The sequence below is a fragment of the Athene cunicularia genome (assembly GCF_003259725.1).
Source record: "Athene cunicularia isolate RWA chromosome 17 unlocalized genomic scaffold, athCun1 chr17_part1, whole genome shotgun sequence".
Classification (NCBI taxonomy): Eukaryota; Metazoa; Chordata; class Aves; order Strigiformes; family Strigidae; genus Athene; species Athene cunicularia.
In genome coordinates, this window is record NW_020799122.1 from 4,386,319 (window position 1) to 4,409,630 (window position 23,312).

The 23,312-nt window shown below is 50.4% G+C and overlaps 1 protein-coding gene across 11 annotated transcripts in view; it reads right to left on the reverse strand.

Moving 5' to 3' along the window:
- ADAMTSL2 (ADAMTS like 2) overlaps positions 1-23,281 on the reverse strand; it is a 27,133-nt gene extending 3,852 nt beyond the window's left edge. The window contains exons 1-15 of one of the 11 annotated variants that reach the window (XM_026860395.1): positions 23,215-23,281; positions 22,083-22,194; positions 20,949-21,091; positions 20,240-20,315; positions 19,737-19,839; positions 17,923-18,068; positions 17,697-17,820; positions 16,668-16,748; positions 15,578-15,753; positions 14,277-14,619; positions 13,194-13,575; positions 7,690-7,793; positions 5,663-5,789; positions 3,270-3,483; positions 832-987 (exon numbers count right to left, since the gene is read on the reverse strand). In XM_026860395.1, coding sequence (XP_026716196.1) covers positions 832-987; positions 3,270-3,483; positions 5,663-5,789; positions 7,690-7,793; positions 13,194-13,575; positions 14,277-14,619; positions 15,578-15,753; positions 16,668-16,748; positions 17,697-17,820; positions 17,923-18,068; positions 19,737-19,839; positions 20,240-20,315; positions 20,949-21,091; positions 22,083-22,193 — 2,286 coding nt within the window. In that variant the 5' untranslated portion in view covers position 22,194; positions 23,215-23,281. Of the gene's footprint in view, positions 1-831; positions 988-3,269; positions 3,484-5,662; positions 5,790-7,689; positions 7,794-13,193; positions 13,576-14,276; positions 14,620-15,577; positions 15,754-16,667; positions 16,749-17,696; positions 17,821-17,922; positions 20,210-20,239; positions 20,316-20,818; positions 21,092-22,082 lie in introns of those variants that run through there. The other 10 variants (XM_026860394.1, XM_026860396.1, XM_026860397.1 and 7 more) reach the window with 10 other exon arrangements.
- Between the last annotated feature and the right edge of the window lie 31 nt (positions 23,282-23,312).

The following is a 23,312-nucleotide window of genomic DNA, read 5'->3' on the forward strand; positions in this document are numbered from 1 at the left end:
CTTCCCCAACTCCTTTCCCCAAGTCACGGAGGGGTTATTTGGGCTCAGATGCCTCCCCAACCCCACTTTCCTCAAATCACGGAGGGATTATTGGGGCTCAGTTGAAAATAGCTGCAGGGAAGCTCAGCACATCCTTCCCCAGGCAGCCCCACCACAGCCAACACATCCCGTGGCCCCATCGCGCTGGTGCTGAGCAAAACTCAGCATCTCTCAAGGCCAGGCAGGAGGGGAAGCAGCAGGAGCAGGGAACCCGGGGGTGACTCTCAAAGAGGTCAAGGCAAAGGGGACCAAGCAAGTGGCTGCAAATTTTCCTCCTCCCTCCCCGCAAAGGGCCAGGCAAGCGCTGCCCCAAGCGCTGGTGGAGGCGGCGAGCGCTCCCCAGTGCTTTTGCGGCCGCTCCTGCGGAGATGCGCGGGGTTTCACAGCGCCGCGGCTGCCATGGAAACTACATATTTTTAGCTGATGCTCATGTATCAAAACCTGGGTAAAAATAGCTTGGGATGAAGGGGGTCTCTGTAGCAGAATTGCGCAGGAAGGGAAAAATGGGGGGGGAAGTGGGAGAAAGGGGGGCGAAAGGGAAAAAAAACAGGGAAAGGGGAGAGGCAAGAAAAAAAAAAACAAAAACACAGAAAAATGGGGAGAGGGAGGGAAAAAAACCCCAGCAAAAGGGGTGAGGGGGAAGGGCAAAGGGGCTGCCTGCAGGTCTGTTGCAGGTGGAAGCTGCCAGGGAGGATGAATCCAACCCCAAACCTCCCAGCGCCAGACCCAGGCAGGGCCACCTGCAACGGGTCATGGTGGCCACTCGGCCGGCCACCCGCCGCCGGGTCTCACCGGTCCCCAGTCGGAGACGGTCCACTGCCGGTCGCAGGGTGGCCCCGTGCAGTTCTTCTCGGCCAGGGGCCGGGCGCTGGCATCGCAGAGCTTCTCGTCCTCCGAGCAGCGGATGTCCCGGGTCACCACGCTCCGTTCTCCGCAGCGGGCTGAGCACTGCCAGGAGGGGATGGGGAGGAGGACAGTGTCAGCAGGGCCCCCCCGCACTGCTATGGGAACTAGGAGCTGCTTTCTGTGTTTTTTTGTGGGGTTTTTTTTTCCACATCTTTAACATGAAACTCTAAAAACCACACACTGACGACACATAGGTGTCTAAAACAACCCGTAGCAAAGCCGCCCCTCCTCCCCAAAACCCCTCAACAGCTTCAGCGATGGGGTTAAGGTGCAGAAGGGTTTTATCCTGCCCAGGTGCTGTGCAAGCTCTCTGCCAGGTGATGCCAGATGGTGAAAACCCAAGGCACCAAAACCGCCTGATCAGAGCTGAAAAGTTTTAGCTGTCACTTAAAGACAGGGCGAGATCTCCCGCGCCTCCTTCCCAGGAACAGCCAGCTCCTTTCCACCTCTTCGGAGAATGTTTTCCCCAAAACCGCACGACTGAGATTTTTATGCTGTGGATAAATTTGGCACCGCGCAGCCCAGTGACATTATTTAGAACTGGATTTGAGTTACTACAGTCTCACATACACACATTTGCTCCATGCATAACGTAAAGCAGGGAAAAGTGTCAACAGCACAGCGCTCAGACGCACTGCGCTGATATGTTAATCCTCAGATCCCTGAAATGTGCTTTTTATTTTCTGCCTATTCCCCAGCCAACTTGGCACCCTACTTCAGATGGGATCCAAATGAGATTAGCTTTGCTGCTGGCTAAGAACAAACTACTCCAGGACTGTCTCAAGCAATCTGTCCCTGACACATGCTGGAGAAGAATACGGATTTCTGTAAAATAAGCCACTCTGGTTTGCTACGCTGGTCAAAATAACCCGCCAGCATGTGCACAGGGAGCTCCTCTCTACCCAGCTGGGAATGTCAAAACATCCTGCAACACCAGGGAAGGCACCAGCCCCTCCATCAGCTCGAGGGAAACGACGCACCCCAGCTTACAGAGGGAAGGAGATATTTAACTTGCAACCAAGAAGCATTTTGGGAACGTCCCTGGAGGAAGAGCGCGATCCTTTGTGGTGTAAACCGTGGGGTAGGTTTGCACCCACGGACAGCTTGACTCGGAGCTCAGCCTACTCTTGCTCAGAAGGGGTCTGGGCTTGATTTGGGAGCAGGAATGACATCTGCTCCTTTGCTGAGAGTCAGCGAGCGTGCGGGTTCCAGCGCACAGATGCTGTCACTATGGCAGGGGGCTGGTGTTGACACCCTGGGCAAGCTCAGAGACAGACCCAGACCCAAAATCTCTCTCCCCGTGCACACCCACTTCCAGAAGCCATTGAAGAGGCAGGACTGTCTCCCAGCAGTGCAGGGGAGCATAGTTACACCCCCATGCTTGCTGTGAGCCACGCTGGCTCCCCTCCCTGCACCACAAGTGGCCAGTCCAACACCAGTGGCAGCTGGGGACTGGATTCCAAGGCACCTGATCTCAAAGCCCAGCCCCAGCTCCCCAGGGAACAGCACTGGTTTGGTCATTTCCATGGGTTTATGTTTGCAAGCGATGTGCTGGAACGCTGACCATGCCTGGAAATTATTTCAAGGGCACAGGTCCTTTCACGTGTTCCCGAGCAAACCAACGAGCTACAGCAAGCGCAACACTGCACCGTTTCCAACTGCTTTAGGGATCTGCTCAAGGCACTGCTAGGAAAAGGTTAGTTCTGCAGGGGGTGCAGCAAAATTGGAGGCGAAGAAGGGAAGTTTATGGGAACATGATTCATGTGTGAGGTGGCATCTCCTCCCTGGCACCTCGCGGGAGCAAGTAGTGGTGGGAGGATCTCAGCCCCGAGCTCCTCAGTGGGCAACACCAGGACCTTCTGTTGATCAGACTGTGAGTGACTGACGGTGGTGCCCTCCCCATCCTGGAGGGGACCCAATGCTTCATTTTAAGAGAAAAAAAACCCAAACTAGTGCATGTTGGTCTGCAGGCAGCCAAGTGTCCTAAAAGGCAGAGTGATCACAGAATCATTCAGGTTGGAAAAGCCCCTTGGGATCATCGAGTCCAACCCTCAGCCCGACTCTACAAAGTTCTCTCCTATCCCACATCCCCCAACAGCTCATCTAAACGACCCTTAAACACCCCCAGGGATGGGGACTCCACCCCCTCCCTGGGCAGCCTGTGCCTCTCTGACCGCTCTTTCTGTGAAACATTTTTTCCTAATGTCCAGTCTGACCCTCCCCTGTTGGAGTTTAAAGCCGTTATGATGCCATGTGATGGCCAAAGATGAGTTTCAGTTGGAAAGCGCTGCTGGCACCCAGGCCAGCAGTCCCCAGACACTCACCTCTGACCACTCGGACATCTCCCACTGGGGCCCGCAGGCCGGGTTCTTGCAGACCTTGCGCTCGTCTGGCCGGGTGATGTCTGCGGACTCGCAGAGGTCACTGTAGACGGAGCTGTCGAATCCCGGAGAGATCATCTTCCAGCAGCGGACGATGCGGAACTGGTAGCCTTCCCCGCAGGTGCGGGAGCACTCGCTCCAGCTGCTCGTCTCCCACCTGTGGAGGCAAGAGAGGCCGTCGGGGCGGGCACGGCTGGACCGGGGCTGAGCATCCCACGGGAAAACCCTGCCTGCTCATGGCTGGAGGAGATGGCTGTGCTAGGAACGAGCTGTCAGGCTGCTAGAGAGAGGTTTTCCCACGGGATAGGATGTATTAACTTATGGTGGCTTCACCCAGCAGTCCTGAGCTCATCCTGTGGCAGCGGATACCAAAACCAGGTTGCCAAGGGGAAGGAGGCACCGGCACGGTGAGGCACAGCCCAGTACACTCGTTTCTCACCCACAGCCCACATGCTCCCCGCCTGCACCAGCACATTTCGCTGCCATACCTTTTGCCCACGTTTGACCTCTCTTTTTTTGCCTGATCAGCTGAAGTACGGAGAAGACACAACCATCCATCACTCTGCAAATCCCAGCAATAATGTCACACAAAGCTGTCTGAGCCCCAGTGGGACAGACATTCATGTACCACTGTCATTCTAACTCTGCTAACATCATGTGATGGGCTGGAAGAGCTGGGATCTGCTCTGAGACACTGCCTGGCCCTGACTGTCCCCTGCCACTACTGCTCTGACATTACAAGAAGGGAGCAGCTTGTAAACCAAGGGGAAAAAAAGACATAAAAAGTCAAGTTTTTTACAGTATAGTAACATTATAGCGATCCTGAATTAAAGAATAAGCTAAAAATATAATAAACTAAATGGATCAGAATGCACAGCTCCTCTGGACACCCACTGCTGCCACCCTCCGAGCAGGAGAGCCCCCCCGGCTGCACGCCGGCCTCGCACCCCAGGTGGGGCTCCAGGCACAACAAGCAGCCGTAGGGAGATGTCACACATTTCAAGGTGTCACCTAAATTCACAAGGGAGACGCAACCAAGGTCTTTCCCGTCCAGATCATGCAAAATTTTCTTAACGCTTTCTGTTGGAAAAAGTGTTGCCAGCCCCAGCAGCACCCCGTCTGCCTAAGTGTTAGCAAATGTGCTCGGCTGCCCTGCCGGAGCTCCCGGCAGCTCCCTGGTTTACCCACCACCGAGCTGCGATCACCAGTAAATCACAGAGCAGCTCTTCTCTCTTACAGTGCAAGCCCACGGAGCTGGAACAGCACAACTATAAGGAGGGGCAGCTTTATAGAAGACCAGTGGGATAATCTAAGCATGAAAACAGCCCCAATACTCGTGCTAAAAAATTACAAAGTTGATGCAAGTAGAGATTAAAGTCCCCATGGCGTCTACAGAGCAGGTATGTTCCCAGCAGAAGCATCATTGACCTCTGCAGGCTCTTCTTGCCTCAGTTTGCAGCCTGCCCTGGCTCTCAGCCTTAACATGAAAGGTTCAACAAGATCTTACACTGTGAAGGGGATGTGCTTTCCTCCCCCGTCCTCCTTCACAATTACCCGAGGCCAAAGCAAGCACTCCTCAGGTGCCACACCTGGTCCCTGGCATCGCTCTAGTCTTGTTTTACGCTGTTCACAAGTGACACCGTCGCTCTGGCTTTACATCTCCCTTTGCCCTGTCCATAGTCTGACACCATCACAGTCCTCCTCCCTTTGACAGACCCCAGGCTGTCCTGCCCATACCTGCTGTTACGTGCAAACCTCCCAAGCAGCACAGCCCGTGTCACCGACCAGCAGCGGAGATGCCCTGGGCCATCGAGCCTGGCTCTGGGCTGCGGTCACGCTTTTCCAACAAAGAGCCACATCAGAAAGGAAACCTTCTGAAGGACTTCCAGCACGGGGTCCCCTCGGCACCAGCTCTTGCCCTGAGACAAGCAAACCTCAGCGATGTTTAGGACGCTGAAGGGACCAGAGGGACGGATCCATGGCGTAGTTTGCAAACCCGACCCTTCCACCCATTTCACACACACGTCCCTCCACAGGCGGGCCGGGACAGGATTCTGCCTGCACTGCTAGGAGCTGGACTGGGTGGGAGCTCCACCTGCAAACTCTGCCAGGATTTCTGGAAGTTTTAACCTGGCAGCTTGAGCTACAGCACGCAGTGGGGGAAGTCATGCTGCATCCTGGTGCAGCCTGGGCAGCTGTAACTAGGGGAGGAGGGACAGGGGTGCTACAGGCCATCCCTGCTGGCCCCTCCCAAACCCACGCCGACCCCCTCCCCCAGATGGATCCACGGCACAGAAAGCCCAGAGCCCCCCAGGAGCACCCTGGCGAGGTGGTACCTTGGCTGGCACTCTCTCCCAGCACAGAACTCATGGATGGGCTCGGGACGGGTCATGGCATCACAGTACGTATCATCCACTTCGATCCCATCATAGCGAACACACATAGCATATGTGGACATCACTCCTAGTTTCAAAGAGAATACATACACACAACAGAGGACGCTTGGTGATTTTGACATCCAAACTTCTTTTTTTTTTTTTTTTTTTTTTTTTTAAATCTTTTCTTTTGAGCTGCATTTTCCAAAACTTCCTTCCGGTGGCAAGCAGCAAGTCAGACTTTCTGGCCCACAGGATGGATGCTGCTGGGAGGGGAGCACTGTGGTGGCCACCCCACCAACATGGCAGCACGCTTCAGTTTGGCTGGCTCCGAAGGTGAGCACGGCCACCCCTGCCAGGGCTTGCCACCAAGATCAATATATGACTAACACATTTTTATAGGAAACGCTCGGGGCAACAAGTCTGCTCGGCAGCTCCCTCCACCTCGCAGCCATCAGCTCCCACCCTGCTGGGCTTGTGGGTGGAGGCAACAGAAAACAGCTCCCAACCCGCTCCAACCACCCACTCTCTCCTAAATACATTACACCCCGTTTGTGCCTGGGTGCTCCCCAGGCGCATCCAGCACTCCGGGCCAAGCAAGGGCTCCCGGGGCCTTTGCAAGGAGGCACTTGCCCCTCCTGCTCCCCCACCACAAGCACAGGCAGCCAGCATCGTCAGACCGAGACCTTTTCCCCCGCAGCCTGCCATGCCAGAGTAAATGTTGTGAAGTCCATTCTGGGACCTGGCTGGGGACCAGGAGGCTGCTCTGGCTACAGGTAACAAGAATTGCAGCTCTCGGGAACATATGGTTTACATGAAACTAAAAAAAGATCTACGGCTCTTGACATGGTATTGCTTCTCTGCGGTATGTCATTAAGAAAAGGCAATGAGAAAGGAGAAATTTTAAGTAAAATCTCTCTGCTAGCTGCAAACTAGGGCAGAGCAGCCTGGCCCGGTCAAGGGGGAAATTTGTTCAGAGAGGATTAAAGAAGTCAAAAATGTCCCAGAACACATAGCTGATGAGATCCTGGGGAAAGGGATGGCTTGTGAAGCTGCTGCTGCCAGCATGTGTCTGCTGGACAAGAACAAATGCTTAAAAAATAAAATCTTTGCATTTGCTCCATTAAGAGATGTCCCTTAGACTGCAATCTCCCCTCTCCCTTCTTTCTAATTCCAGAAGGGCCACGGGATCTGCATAATTTCAGGGATGGTGCTGTTGGGGAGCAGTGCAGCCGAGAGCAAGACCCACACGTGTGCTTCATCACAAGTGATGGGCTTGCAGGGGCCGGGACGCCCTAACCAAGGAGTAAAGAAGAGAGATCAGCTCTTTTTGGGGGAAAAAAGGGGGAATTTATGCAAAAAGAATACAGGCTTGGTTTTGATATTCCTGGCATCTACGTCGCTGTTCCAGATTTACACCCTCGCAGCCCAGATCAGGCTCCAGGGCAGAAGGAGTGGGAGAAACAAAACAAAAATCAAAAAGCCAAATGCTATTTTGTTTCGTGCCAGAGCTGAACAATCTTCAAAATTTCACTCTGTGAGGAAGCAGCTGAGCTTTTCAACCCCCTCTGAACAGGCAAAAAGGGGAGGAAAGAAAAAAAAAAGAAGGAGTCAGTATGCTGAGACTCAGCACAGGTTTGGGGATCCTGCCGAGCCCCAGCGTGTCTCCCCCTGGCTGGGAAGTGAAGGCGATGTTCAGAGCCCCCCAAGGGAGGGTGTTTTGCAGGACGATGGACATGCCAGGCACCAACACCCGGCCCCCGACACGCCTGCAGGGTGGATGGGCTTTGCACGCTCTCAGCCCCCAGCTCTTCTCCCCGCCTTGGCACCCAGGCAGAGCGGAACCGGGGTCGTGCTAAACCAGCTCCAGAGATGGCGAGATCCCCTACACATCACCAGGTCCTTCCCATCCCTAACAGACATAAAAGTGACTCACACACCAGGTGATTTCAGCGGTTGTGCAGAATTTGGCTGCTTCTTATAACTACCTGTGGTACATGTAGAGCTGCAGGGTTCATGGGAGGAAAGCTTCCACCTGTACATGTCAGCAGCACTCACACCTTGGCCCTTTCTTAACAACTTCAATCTGTTTCTAGCGATAAGCAAACAAAACAAAAAAAAAAACACAAAACAAAACAAAAAAAAAGGCATTTACAAGGCGAGCGGTGATAGGCCACGTCAGACACACACATCTGCCAGCAGGCTGCAGTTCGGTTGGGTTTGGGTTTGGGAGGGGATTTGCTTTGTTTGGCGGTTGGGTTTGGTTTTTCTGATTTTTTGGGGTTTGTTTGTTTGTTTTAATTGGTTTGTTTTGTTTCACAACATACCTGTCCTGAGCCCCAAGTAGAATCCCCAGCCCGGTTAGAGGCAGAGCTTCCACTGTCTAGAAATAGAGAGAATGGGATAAAAATACCCACAAGTAGAAACAGTTCAGAATTTAACAAAGTTTGCATTTTCTGCTCAAATACACCTGGCCCTCGGCATACAGTGACTAAAGGTGCAGTATCTCCTCCCCTGTGTCTCCAGGGCCGGGCACACCGACTCGTGCAGCCCAATGTGGCAGAGCTTTAGGCTGCTCAAATCTCAGCAGCTCCCTCCTTCCGAAAGCCAACGCGTGGCACAGGAGTTCGTAAGCTTGCTTCTCAAAGCACAGTTTGCTTTTAAACACCAAGGCATGCCATTTGCCTACCCGCTGCTTTTGCCACTCTTGTTTTGGTTTGGTTTATTTTGGTTTATTTTAGGCAGGTAATTTGCATCTCTCATAGCCACGCTGTGCTCAAACATGGAATGCCATCGGGAAAGGAGTAACGGAGTCAGCCTGGTGTACAAAAAAAGCATTTGTCAAACCAAGAATAACAGCTTCTCCCACTTCAGTGCATCCTACGTGCTGTGAGGTTATAACACATCAGGGATACTGCACCTTTACAACAAGAGGCTTCAATTCTGTTCTCATACCTTTGTTCAAACCCTTGAAACAGCTACACTGAAATAGCGTACCAGGTTGTATCCTGACATCCAGTTGTCTCTGGCCTGGCGAGATATGCAGCTTGTATGATTTCTAGGCAGCAGAAGCTCTGAAATTGCCTTATTTAGTTGTTCGTCAGAAAAAGTTCAGGTCCGGTCTATCAAATCACCCTTTAAAAGGACACTGTTGAGAATCCAGCCGTTTCCTTTCGGACCCACCCTCCTTCCACCGCCAGCACTGAGACTCCAGAAGGATTAAAAACAACAACAATCTCATTTTCCCTGTTGATTTTGCCTCTGTCAGTTTGGCAAATGGTCACTTCCTGCGTTTGAAATGGAACCGAAATGAATGTGGCTATTTTTTGCCGAAAAATAACAACCTCATCTCACTATAAATAGTGCTTTATCTTGCCAAAACAGCTCTGCCTGGGGAACCCACATCAGCCCCTGATCCCAACTCAGCCCCGGCTGCCATCGGTGTGCTGCCTGCTGCCACCCAGCCAGGAGAGGGCTCACAAGATGACAGTTTCCAGTAAGATCCATTAAAATATACTCAACATCTGCTTTTTGTACTTTTAATTTGCCTGGAAAACAGGGTATTACCTAAATCCTCTAGTCTATACCCTGCTCTCTGAGGCTCCAAAGTTATCTTGTGACTGGGACTCCTCTCACTGAAAGGAGGAAAATAATCTTCAAAATAAGCTTTATAGCACATCTTGGGACAGAAAAAAAAAATATCTTTCAACAGTTCCCTTTAATGTATGTGATCCTAAATAAAAAGCTGCTTCTATGTGTAACAAGGTCGCAGGGACAAGCTCTTTCCAGATAAATCAAAGACTTGGTCATAGGGCAGCACTCTTACCATTTCAAAGACAAAACTGTCATTTTGTTCTCCTCTAAATAGAAACAGCAGCACATTGTCCCACAAAGCTTGTAGGCTTTTCTCTTTTATTTTTCTTCTTTATTATAAGCTTTTATTGTAAGTCAAGTATTTTCTTCCCTGCCTACACTTTGCTTCTGCTTTTCAAGCAAGCAACAGCACCAAAAATTAGCACCAGCTCCTCACCCCTAGCTGAGGTCTGGGCTGCCCATCTTCCTGAAACAGTGCCTGTAGCAGAAAAATAATCCTAACAAGTACACACAAAAACCACAGATTGAGATCCAGAGTCCCTTGGCTCACATTTTTGGTTTATTTCAGTTTTTATTTTTAAGCAAAAGGGGAAACTCATGGCTCCTGTTGCGGGATCAGCCCTGGCTGCACACTACAGCATGGGATGAAGGACAAAGGATGCCTGGATCTATCCTGGCATGCCACAGAAAGGTGTTAACTGCTCCAGGAGAGGAAAAACAGCAGTGCATCCCTCCCACGGCACAAGAGCCACCCACCCGTCCCCATCCCAGTGGGGCTTGCTACCAAAGAGGAAATAACACACCACGCTGGTGCAACATGCTCCTATAACTGGATAAATTCCACCCACACTAAGAACTACAACAGTTTAGAAAGAAATAAGATGCCCTACCTCTAACCAACACTGTCCTGCATGTACAAACTGGCTGGTTACAGTCTGCAAAGAAATTATCTTCCCTTACTTGTTCATTGATGGGGAATAAAAATAAGGAAAAAATCTCCCATCCATCCCAAATTGAGCCTGAAAAGGATGTGGGAGGTCTCAGGTCCAAGCTCCTGCCCAGAGCTAGGCTGACCCCAGTAAGAGACTGGGTCCCACACGGCCCTGCACAGTCCAGTGTTACCCATCTCTGAGGATGGAGATCCCCACCCTGTCCCACAGCAAGAGGTTTTCCCTTGTCCTCCATCACCATTTCCTCCAGTGCAGCTTCTGGCTGTCCCCTTCAGCTCCCTCCCTCCTGGAGGAACAAGTCCAATCCCAGTGCTCCTCAGAGCCCAGGACATGCCAAACCCCAAACCACATCCTGCTGCACTAGGGTGCCAGCAGGAGATTTAACCCTAGCCTCAGTAAGCTCAGCTGGGGCTCCTCGTCCATCACTCCCACCCAGGAGATACAGGTTAGTGATTAACATTAGGATTGCAACTGGGCTTGAAGTAATAAATAAGAAGTTGGGGGAAGCAATAAAGGCCTGGACACAAGCAGGCTGCCCTGACACCGTCCCTTCTGTCCCATCCCCTGGATCACCCACCTCTGTAGTGGTGGCAGAACAGCCAGACCCTGAGCCTACGAACACGTCCAGCTCTCCCTCCTCCACAAGTGCCCACACATGCAGATGCTCCAATTGTCGATGACATTATGGGACTTTCTGAACTGCTGGGGAGGAAAGCAACCCCTCCACGCAGTGAGCAAGGCCTCTTGAAAGGAGGTCCAAGTTGTTTTGTTGCCCTTTTCCTTCCCCGCTCTATTTTTTTTTTTTTAATAAAGTAACATGCCTCCAAACAGCAGGTTTCCTGCAGCCCAACTGCCCCACATCTGCCTCCAGTGGGCTTTCAACCCCCCACCACATCCCCACAGTGAGGGATAGAGACAGTGAGGAGCTGAACATCTTTCAACCCAGGCTACAGCCCCATCTGGGCCTGGATACAGCCTTACGGCTAGTACAAAACTTGTTTGGATCTGAAAGGTTCATGTTTTATTCTAGAGAGAGGGGGCTAGGGGAGAAGAAGAGGGAACACTGTAGAACAAAACCAAGGGAAGAATGGAGGGGAAAAGAAAAAAGACAATGCTGGGTGGGTATCCTTTCTGAAGGGGTTTAAATCCCTGCCCTGTGTCTTCAATAAGTGCACAGCCAGGGATAGTGCAAGGAGCTTTTTAGCACAAAAGAAAAACTGCCCTGGAGCCACCGACAGTCTTTCGTGGCTGTGCTGCAATAGCCAAGCTGCTCTGGATTTTAAAACGTATAAAGATCCCTGTATTCCCAGGAGGTAGGAAAGCACCAGCCCTGTTTAACAGCTACTGGGAGAGGTTTGGGGTACAGGGTGCCAGGCAAGGCCACCCAGGGAGTGTGCTGGGGACCAGGGGAGCCCCAGAGGACAGGGCACCCCCTTCCTCGCCCCCGGTAAGGCAGGGGAGCTGGGGAGCTGACGGCGCTGCCCTCGCCTGTCAGAGTGCTAATGAAATGCTTGCTTTGGCAGCTGAAGGCAAAGTTTCCAAGCCAAGCCACGAGAAGAGATGATAGACTCAAGCCCTTGGCAATGTTTTAATGTTCGTATCATTAAGAAGTTTGTTGGTATGTTTGGCTGCATGGACATTTTCTTTAGCATAAGCTAGTATAAGTTCCGGGTAAATACAGCCAACTATATCCAGAGAGCATCTGCTCAGTGCTTTACATCTTCTGAAGCTCAGCACCATCACCTGTATTTTACTGGTGGTGAAGATTGGTAGGGTCAAAAGAGACTTTGACAGAAGAGTGAAAGCAGCAGAGCCAGGAGGAGACCCCCAGGGGAGCCTTGGGTGCTGTGGGGCCCGAACAAGCCCTGGGGGTGCACAGTGGGACCCCAATCCACAGCTGTGGGTCTGTGACCCGCATGACTCCCACGGCCCTGGTCCCAGCTCAAGCTCTCCGGGGAGTGCTCTCATCTGTGGCTACACACAAAAAGGGGCTAAATGCCGGTCTGCAGCAATGATCCCATCCCGGTCCCCACACACTCCCACTGGGAATGAGCTCCCAGGGGCTGGGGGTAAAGGCTGCTCCCCAGACAGCCCCGGGGCACCTTGAAATGCCCTAGACACAGACTTGGGAACAAGCACTAGCCTGAGACTGCCCTTCGCCCAGCCCATCCTTGCCTGGAGAAACTCTGCTGCTAAAGATTAAGCCTTTTTTTTACCTTCTCACTGCATTTTATAACACTACCACTCCAAACCAGCCATTAAAAAGGATCCTGAAGTGACAGTCCTACTATCAATCAATGAGCTGCCACTGGAGAGCTTTTGATATCCCTGTCAAAGCAGTGACTAATTGCCCAGCTTCTGCATCTGTCAGGGCAGCAAACCCAGGCTGTTTCTGCAGGCCCTACAGAGAAGCTCCTGTTGCGCTGCTCTGGTGCTCCAGCAGCAGGTTAAGCAGGCAGGGCCATGCCTGGGAGCATGTTCCTGCCAACACAAGCGAGGAAGACCATGGGTGGCAGTCAACAGGGTGGGTAAAAAGGGGCCAGGTCCAACTTCTGCTGCATACTGAGGAAGAGGCCTGGGGAATCAGAGCAGGATGTCAAAAGGAAGAGGCTTCTCTACGGCCACGGCTCCAGTAACAAGCTGTGACAGGCAGAGAGCAATGCACAAGCTGACAGCCATCAGCACAGGTTTGCCAACATCCCCACTAAGGAAGGCGGCGAGCTTTCCTCTTGCTTAAATGCTCTCTTGACTTTCTGCTCCCAAACCTCCGGCCCTTCCTTCCAAATTAACTTCCAACAGAAAGCTTTCACATACATCATCCTACCCCCACTTACCTTCTGGCTTCCAAAGCAGAAGGAAGCCGTGCAATAGGGTCTGCACTGAGTACAGGGCTATTACGAGTCAAGAAGAGCAATAAATAGGATTTACTATAAAGACACGTCTCCTACCTTGCTTTGTGGGTTCTGTTCCCTTGAGGACTGGTCATGGTGACAGTGGCATTTGAAAACGGTGTCTCCGCAGACGTGTTGATGGCTTTGCCGTTGCTCAGCTCCATGTAAGTGCTATTAATGGTGTAGGTCACAACGTCATCAGTGTCCTCGTAGTCAACATAGAGGCTGTCAATATGCGACCCCACAGAGTTGATCGGGTCTCCCTGGGCAAAGATACTGTTCATGGTCATGTTGAGCACCATCTCCTTGGAGTCTGAGGTCTTGTCCAGCAGCTTGTCCGTGATGGCGTTCTCCAAAAGGAATTCCCTGGAGGTGAACCTGGGGTCCAAGTCTCTGTCGTCATGGTCTGTCTGGTAAGTAGACCTGGTTACGTTTGAATCTAGATTGGAGCCAACAAGGGGGAAACAACAGTGACAACCACAAAATGCATTCAGGCTGGGAGGCGAAAGCAGCCCGGAGCAGCGGGGGCATGCTGGAGCCTGAGCAGCCACCTGGGAGGTTAGAGGCAGGAGTTGGGGTCTTGGGGAGGGGGACTCTCATGGGGTTGTACCCCTTTGGGAAGGGTGTGCAGCTCTGTGGGTCTCATCCTGCTAATCGCATGGCCAGAGGAGAGCTCAGCACCTGCCAGCACTGCCCCAAGCAATAGCAGAGGTCAGAAACGGAGAAGCCCTCCTGGCCCCAGAGCCCATGCAGCCATGCTGGGAAAGCACTCAAGGCAGTTTGATGGTGGGATGCCCAAGGGACTGGAGTGGGAAGGAGGTTGCTGGGAGCTGTGGAGAGGTGGGAAGTGACAGATGATGTTGTGATGGGGAGCTTTGTGCACCCAGGGCTCCCCTCCTGTCCTTGGCAAGAGGCAAAGCATGGCAGGGCACCAGCAGGGAGACCTTACCCATGGCCACCCACCCACCCACCAGAAACCAGAACCTGAAGGGCAAATAGGATTTATGAGCAGAGATGTTTTAAAGAACTTTCCAAAGTTTCCAAAAAACAAACCAGCAGAATCACCAGAGGTAGAGACAGAGCGTTTCTCAAACAAGAGCTCTGAGAAGCAGAACAGTGAGGCCCAAGTCTCCTCCTTACCTTGGGGTTGTTTGCCCTTCAGTTTTGGCTCACAGTCAATTGTTTCTGCTCTTTCATAGACCTCATTGGTTTCCTGACCTTTGCTCAAGTTTAAATCTTCCTCCGTGTCCTGCCTTCCAAACACCTGGTTCTCCAAGTCTATCCTTTCCCTGGAGATTTTCCCAAAATAGGTTGCGTTGTGCTGGATAAAACCCAACGGCACGTCTCCATCAAACTCTCTGCTTTCTTCACTGTCTGACTCAGAGAAGGTGTAGTAGATGGGCTGCAGACTTTTTGAGTGCGGCTTCCTCAGGAGGGTGTATTCAAACGTGATGGATGGATTCTTGCCATTTTGATTCCAGACCTAACAAACAAATTATTAGCGGATGCAGTGAATATACAGTATGCAAATCTTGCGATTCATCTTAGCCTTGAGAGTCGGTGAGCATCTACTTCTCTATTTCCAATCTGCTTTCCATCATATTGCCAACTTCATACAACTGGAGCCCAGCACAATTTTCCAAGGCTTATTTGGCAGCACCATCCTGGGGATTAGCCCCAGCTCGGGGACTGGGAGACACAGGTCACACTTCCTCCTCTGCTGCTGAGCGACCAGTGACTCGGGAGAGCCCCTTCAGAAGTTACTGACCATCACTTGCAAGCCCATTTTTTTGTGGCTTTATGAGGAGCATGCACATACCCCTTCAGCTAGAACATCCCCACTGAGGATGGGGACTCACAGCTAATGCACTACAACCTCTTACTGGTCTAATGCTTTATAAGAACCCAAGCAACCACCCCTTCCCCTTCCAGAGGGGCCCAGGACTACACAGAAGATGGCAGGAGTTGGGGTCTGGATGGCTGCCCACAAGAATATTAAATTACTTTTCTTCATATGCCTGGTTTTAGATGGTTTGCTTTCAAGAAAGAGTTGGGGGTTAAGTTCTGTGCACTCATCTAATCTATATGGCCCGATTTCTTATTTTTACTTTTCCTGACAGGTAACGGATAAAAATGCCAAGAAGTAGAAGAGAAACCCCCCTGCAGTGCCTGAGGCATCCTCTCACTGCAGAGAGAGGGGTTACCATGCCCACGTTCATTACTCACAGCCCTGCGTGCATCTGAGAGCACTGACGCAAATAAAAGAGGTTCATGCAAGGAACTGGGCACAGTCACTGCTCCCACTCCCCTCCTCAAGCTGCCCACGAAAGCTGTGAAACCACGGCAGGACTCTGCTCCGACACCCACCACTTCCTTGATCCAACAGATTTTTCCCTTCCCCATCACCCCCAGCCTTGCGAACTTGAAAAGTCAAAGCTCACCATTATATTCAACCCTTGATTTGTTGGTCCTTGTGCAACAATATACTCTATGCCAGTCTCATAAACGTCCATGGGCCTGCGGTACTTGAACACCGTGCCTGCAATGTTGAAGTTCTTTGGACTGTCAACTTTGTAGTTCCCGTTGAAGAAATAGTACCCGGCTTCGTCAGCCACAGCTTCAAACAAGAGAGAAAAATCAGTGCCATCACATGTAAGAGCAGTGGCGTGTAATATTGCCACTTGTTTGTTTAGGGGATAAAATTATCAGTGTGTCACAGTAATTAAACAAGTGTTTCTCCTACATTACAATGCATCTGCCACCTATTTCCAACATACACCACGTGAATATGTGCGCAGAGTTCTGGGCCACGTGTCCCTCTGCATTGCAAGTCCCTGGGTGTATCAGCATGAACATTTAATATTCACAGCTCTGCAGAGAATAAGGAGACTGTCAGATGGCTAACAGATTAACTCCTTGGGAGCACTGACCCTGCAGCTGCCCAAGACAGGTCATCCAGAGCCAACCTAGGAACGGTACTAAATCCAGCCCTCCTGCACGTGGCCAAGAGCCTCTGAGGCAGCACAGCATCATGGCAGTAAATGTGCTTCTCTTGGGCAAGTCCAGATTTTTCCACGCTCCTCCTGAGCAGCTATGCCATCTCCATCGTGAGATGGACAGCGTGGCCACCAACACTTCAGTGAGGCAACACACAGGTCACATCTCCTTGGTGCTGTTGTCATGTGGCCATTGCACATTCCCCAGATGGAATTAAAAAATAAAATAAAATCCAAGGGGATGACAAGAGAGGTGAAGTCACTGGGCCATCTGTGATCCGGCACCAGTACGTTTGTCATACCACACCGAAGTAGCAACAATATTGACCCAGAGTTTCTGCATTAAAGCAATCGATACAGCCCAGGTGCTCAGACTGCAGAGAGAAACGCACTGGCTTAGACATCGCAGTAGTGATTTACACTGACTACGGATTTAGCTCATGTCTGCAGTAAAACTACGTTCAGCTTCGCGTTGGAAAAAGCATTAGCTAGTATAGGCATGCATTCTAGGGAAGTACCAAGAGGTTATACACACCCAGAACATCTGCAGATTTTTTCCGTTCTACTATCTGGATATCCCTTGCTCCAGCAGGAATGTGTGTTACCAGAGAATAGCCTACGGGAAACTACAGATTAATGAAAGGAACTTTGTAACAAATAAATCGGAACTAAACACTCAGCAGTCGATACTGCAATATAATCAAGCATTCTGGCCTTGATCCAAAATTATTTTGAAGGAGTTATTGATTTTTTAAAAAAAAAAAAAAAAAAAAAACAAAACCAAACCTAATGGGGTGGTGATCACTGTTAGGCTGCAAACAGGACCTTATTGATAATAGAAAATAAAACTGTGTGAACTATCCATCCCAGTTTACAGTGGAAAAACACCAGCAAGGGGGGAAAAAAAGATGCAATCCTTCCAGGCACAAATATCATGTTTATCTAAACTGGTGTAAGAAAAGATGTCTGAAGAGCGCTTTGTTAGCTAAAGAAGCTGCCCTGTGGCTCAGTACCGAACCCTGTGCTAGCCAGTCTTGCCAAAAGCCCGGCAAGAGATTACAACCTTACTCACCCAGTGCTAAGCAAAGGGAAGCGATGGGACAAGTCCTCCCAAGGCCCCTGAGGTTCCCACACCTTGCCTCAGAGAGCATTAATCATTATTCCTGAGTTGCACTGCTATGTTTAGGTTCTGTTGGTTTACATCACACTAATTACAGAAACCCCGGTCTTTCAAAATACCCTTGCTTCCTGTTATTACAAATCATTTATTTCTAGTCTTACTGGGTCATGAGAAAGAAGACTAAAATAGATGCTAGCCTCTTGCATAACCCGTTTGCACCGCTTGGCATCAGAGACCTCAGGCTTCTGACAAGAGCCATGCCAAGTTACTGGTTTTCTTTAAAGAAAGCTTTCTCTGCCCAAATTTACAACTGGCATTAACGCGCCTAGAGCATGTGGGGGAAAAATGAGGCAGGGCAGTTAGGAAGAGCTGAAAACAACTTACCAAAAAATAAGTATGTTTTAAAAATAGCCCTTTGATACAAAAGGTCCCCAAAAGCCTTACCAAGATGAGAATTTCCTTTCCGGTAACTGCCGGTCACATGAGTGCAGCTGCTCCCATCTCCTTGGCAAACTCCGCATTTATCCAAGGTGTGGGTGGAAAAGAGAATGCCATCACATCCAATCGGCTAAAAAATTCACAAATAGAGTATTGAGGGTCAGGCAAATGTCGCACCCATTGTAATTTTCTGAATGCTACTAACAATATTTTTGCTATAATGTTTAACAACCTCACATTTTCCAGACACGCAAACCCCTCGGAAATCAGTGTATTTGCAGGATGTTCCATCCCGAGCCTGAACCATTAATTGTCTCTGACCATCCACAGTGGTGCAATGGAGGTCACAGGGCTTGCTAGAAATGTGAACATAGTCATCTAAGGGGAAAGGATATAAAGATATATTCAAAACAGCAGAAACACAATCACTTTCATCCTACCAATGTCAATGAATCTCTGCCAAGCTAAACAACAGCAGCAACAGCACAATTGCACAGCAGCCAGCAGTTCAGAAGCTACCATCTCTTGTGTTTCAGGCTGGACAGGAGATTGCACTTTTGCCAGCCCCACTGCTGCAAACCTTTGCACAGGCAGGCTGTCCCCTCTGCTGCCAGGAACGGATGCACCCAGTGATGCCAACACTAACGTCAGCCCAGGGGATGCACCGGAGCAGCAACAGCCACTGATCTGCGCAAGGACTTGCAGTAGTGATACACATTACACAAAAACATATGCATGTTCACATATCGCCATTGAATACACGAGTTAAATTAGCACAGATACATTATTATCAATACATACACAAGTAAGACTATATTCAAAACCACAGCAGCTTAAAACATGAGAACTTTTCCATAAACATTCACCCAAGTTGGATTTAACTCGCCCCTTTGCTTTCTGCAGGCAACTGGCTGGCTGCATCCACTGGCACAGTAGTCCCGTATTTTACAATATCCACAGGAAACAACTGACAAATTCACATTTGCATCAGAAACCCAATGCTAAATGTCGAACTCCTCCAGCCAGTGAGCCGTCATATACCCACTGGCCAGCACGCCCAAGAAAGACAGCATCAATGTCAAAACATTATTCTGCAATTCCCCCAGGAGCCATGTGAACGCCTGCTAAAAAACAAAACAATTCACTGTAACTGTTCTGGTGAAGCATCTTGAAGAGCAATTATGTTTAAAGAAATTGTCACCTTGCCATAGGAAAGGGACAAAAGCAGGCAAGTAGTTATAGCTAACCAGCCTGCCACGGGTCAAGTTCTACCACACTGACCCTGCCAAGAAGGCTGGTGAGACAGGGGCTTGTTTCACATAAAAGGAGGTGACAAGTAATTTCACGAAGCATTATTGTTCTTAGGTATGTGCAGAGACCCCTAAAACCAGAAAGTTGTATTAGACCCCATCTCTATTTTCAGACACCCAAATGGCACTGTGTATCTGAAGAACCAGCTCTCAGGAGCATCCTCAGTTCCCAATAGCTCTAAAAAAATCAGTCATTGTTTTTGTTCAATGCTTGATTTTGACGGGAGTTAGGTGCCCAAAAATTAAATAAAATCTCCGTTTCTGACTCCTAAGTGATTTCTGCAGTCCTGCATCGCTCATCCCAGATGACCAAACTGACTGACTGCATCTTGGTGACATTCAACAGAGCACATGAAGGGTGTGGGAGTGAACAAATGTCACCAAAATGCAACGCAGCCAGTCATGGCCCCAGCTCAAAGGACACTTGTTCGGGTGAGCCACTCTCCCTGCCAGCACAGTCCGTCACACCATGCTCTTGCATCCTCCTCCAGCCTTTCAGCTCTCTGGTCCCCAGGAGCTGGGACCAACACAGGCTACAGCCATAAATTCACACTGGTTTTTTTTTAAGCTACCCTACAGCTGCAAAACACACCTTTGAACTTGGGAGACAGCTGATTGTGTCTCTGAAAAATCACTTTAAAACAGCAGAGGAGGAGCCTTCCTGCAGGCTATAGCATCATAACTATCAAAATATTTTGGCTAAGCATTATGAAACACACAAAGAATGTCTTGTTACCAGGATATAAAGGTTTCCATTGATACGTTCTGCCGTTATACACATGGGAGTTAAATGATGAACACTGCTCCTCTCGAAAGCTCCTTCCGTTCGCAGGGCACTCCTAGAATGGGATACATTAATATCCTGATGAAAACAAAATGCAGGAAAGGTTTCTGGCACATCTCGACAGGCTGCAAGGAGTGTTTCCATTGTCTGCCCCATCCAGAAACACATCCTCCTTCTCCTCCCCCTGCAGGGGCAGCCTGGGGAAGTCCCCCCCAGGGAGGTGGTACAAGAACCACCCGTTGGGTTTTATGGCTCCCAGTGCAGGTAAAAGGCCCAAAGCCCCACACAATGGTGATGGGCACCAAAGAAGGGAACTCCAGCTGCTTGGAGGGGCAACAGGTACAGGACAAGTGGTGTCCCCTCTCCGAGGGGCCCAGAAATGCCATTGCATGAAGCAAGCGCGACTCTCCACATTTTGTATCGCGTGTTCCCAATGAGAAAAAGGATATCCTTACTTGTACTTTGCAGAGCTGGTATCTTTTGGATGTTCCAGTGCATGTTTTATTAGCCAGCCCACTCACTGACTTTCTTCTGAATAAAAAAATGATGGTTAGACAGCGGTCAGAAACCCTTCTTTTCCCTTGTTTAAATATATTTGTCCCTTGCTTCTGTAAGACCGATCTCCACATAGCAGAGCCTCAGAGATCTATCACAGTCTCACTGGAGACTTGAAAGCAAAGGTCTCTCTGGCTTTGTTACCTGCAGCATCAACTATTCTTATTACAGCATCCTAGGAGGTGTCATGGGGATGAGGGCCTGGGGACAAGGTTTCCAAAGTGCCTTCTGGCAACCACACAGCCCGGAGAGGGCAGAGCCACGCACAGGGCAGTCAGGATCAACCACCCCTGCACCAGAGTGTCCTCACTGCTGTGCCCAGAGCCTTGAGAAGGGGCTCATGCTACATCTGCTGCCCATCTGCACTAACCCCCTCGGGACAAACCTCAGGGCCAGCACAGGAATAGCTTGGCTGGTCCTCCCGGCAGGGATGCCCAGAGCACAGCATCCTCATGGCAGCATGCTTGGGGCACACTTACCTTCTGCACCAGCAGCGTTTGCCAGACAGCACCCTTCCACCAGTGCTCATCTACCGAGCGATGGCCTTCGGGATCAAGTCTACCTCCAGCAAGCTGGAGCTCCCCTCACCCTGGCAGGCAGGTGCCGTACCTCTGCCGCAGGCAGTGCCTCTCCTGGGACTTGACGCCTCCCCCGCAGGTCCTGGTACACGCCGTCCACTTGGTCCACTCGCCCCACCAGTACGCGGTGACGTCTGCCCCTTCCTCCAGGCTGTTGGAGGTCTGCGTCACGTCCTGCTCGAGGCATCAGGTGAGGGGCAGGGCGGGGGGAGAGAAGCAGCAGTCAGCATCCACGCCGCTGGACCGAGGGCAACCCCCTCCCAGCCTGCCCTGAGCGAACAGGGCATTTCTTTCTCCCATCTGAGGTCAAGTCTGAGATTGCCATCTGGCAAGAAACCCTGCGTTTTTCCAATTGTGTTTTCATTACAAATTGGAATGAAATGGCAATATTTGGGATTCCTCAGGAAAGGAAATGTTCATTGTTTCACGCAGTTGGCAAAACCAAGCTCCCAAACAACCCTAAACCCTCCAAGTCTTTTGGTGCTCTCTGACTTGCTCCACAGTGAATTCAGGGAGCTGAAGAGCCAGTTGCAGCCCAAAGCTTCAGCAAACCCTCAAAAAACCACTCTGCAGTGGGAGATCACACCAGTGGATGCTCGCAGGGTGGAGGAGCCCACGTGCTCTCTTTGCAAGCACAGGTTTGTCACTTCAAGAGGGTCCTTGACACGTCTCACCCCTCGGCCACTGCAGGCAGCATCACCACCACACGCCTGTGCTCGGTGAGGCGTTTGTGTCCCTTCACAAGGGGCACTGAACCTCCTGGGGGGCCCCAGCTACTGCTCATTGCAGGGGGAGGGAGGTATTTTTCCATTCAGAATCATCTGCTGGTTTGGGGAGTTCTATTAATTCAGCATTTACTGGGAAAGGGATAATAATATCCCATGCAAAGTAAATGAAAACTCCAACCCCTGTGGGGACCAAAGGAGCAGTGCTCCCCCAAGAGCAGGGCATGGCCTTTCAGAGCCCTGGAAGTAACCCGTGCATGCTCTTAGTCATGGAAGGTACAACTTAGGTCAAGCCCAGACCAAAGAGCTAAACCAAGCCATACGTCCTCACGCTTGCTGGAGGCCAGGTGCATGCACAGACCAGTCCTGCAAATCCCAGGGGTTACCCAGCTCAGACTGTTTTAAAGCCCAGGGACCCCCCAGCAAGGCAACGTGCTTACCTGAGCTATCACAAAGACAACGTTGCCCACGAGGAGAAGGGCCAGGGTGCCTTTCAGCTGGGATCGTGCACTGATGGAGATGCTGCTCCACCTCCACTTAGGTATCTTCATCCTAGAAAGCAACCAGACACCGTACTAGTTAGAACTCCCATCCAGCCCCACCGCGAGCAGGGGCTGCTCTGCAGCCTGGGTTACACAGCACGTGTCTTCTTCAGCATTCCCGGTCGGCTGTGTGACACCAACCACCAGTGACTGCAAGGGCCTGATCCTGAAGTGATATTTAATTAGTGGAAGCGTTAATGTGGTACAGGTTCACATCCCATCTTGGTGGCTATCTTCCAAAGCACAGCTTTGCACTGGTTCCCAGTGGCTGCACCTGATACGACCAGTGCGAGCAGAGGCTCCAAGCCTGTCTTGGAAGAGAGCAGGGTTTACATCGAAGCAAGTGTTGAGCGAGAGCAGCGAGTAACAAGAGGTGTCCCTGGATCTAGAAAAGCAGCGCATTTAAATATCTCCATCTACAGAACTGCTCCTGGAACGAGATGAAAGGCTTCATAAACAAAAAAATGCAATTAACAGCCATTATTTTTCCTTTTTTTTTATTCACTCCACTCTCATTCTCACCAATTCCCAGGGAAGAAGCCTGTTCTTATAGAAACCACCCACAATTAGAGAGCAGAAATGAAGTATCCCAAGTGTCAGCCTTTCATCTCTTTCTCCATCTGCCTCATGAAAGAGAGTAACCCAGAATGGCATTTTCTTAAATAAAACCCAGCTCAAAACCACAATACATTTTATTGTGAACCTCACTGCAAGAGCCAGAAAGGAGCAGGTTTCAGGAAATCATGCTTCCAGGCAATCAAAGCAGCTCACGTCTGTAAGAAAAAGGAAAAAAAAAAAATTCTCCCCTAAACTAATTTCCCTTGAAAAGGAACTAGACAGTATCTTTGGGAAGTAGGGGGGTGGAAGAGGTGCTGCTCCTGGGGAGAGGGGGCAAGACTGCAGACCTGCAACATAAAGAGCTTCTTTCCTACCCCTTTTTCTTCTTGCAAGAGCTTTTGTAGCAGTTTTGGAAATGCAGAATTGCCGGCAACGCCAGCAAAGCTTTTGGTATCTGGCTTAGAGAAATTACCAGAGGGCTTCCAGGTCCCCAACTCCGCTTTGCGATCGCCCCAGGGTAGAGGTCCAGCATGCAAACAAACAAACAAAAAAAAAAAAAAAAAAAAAAAA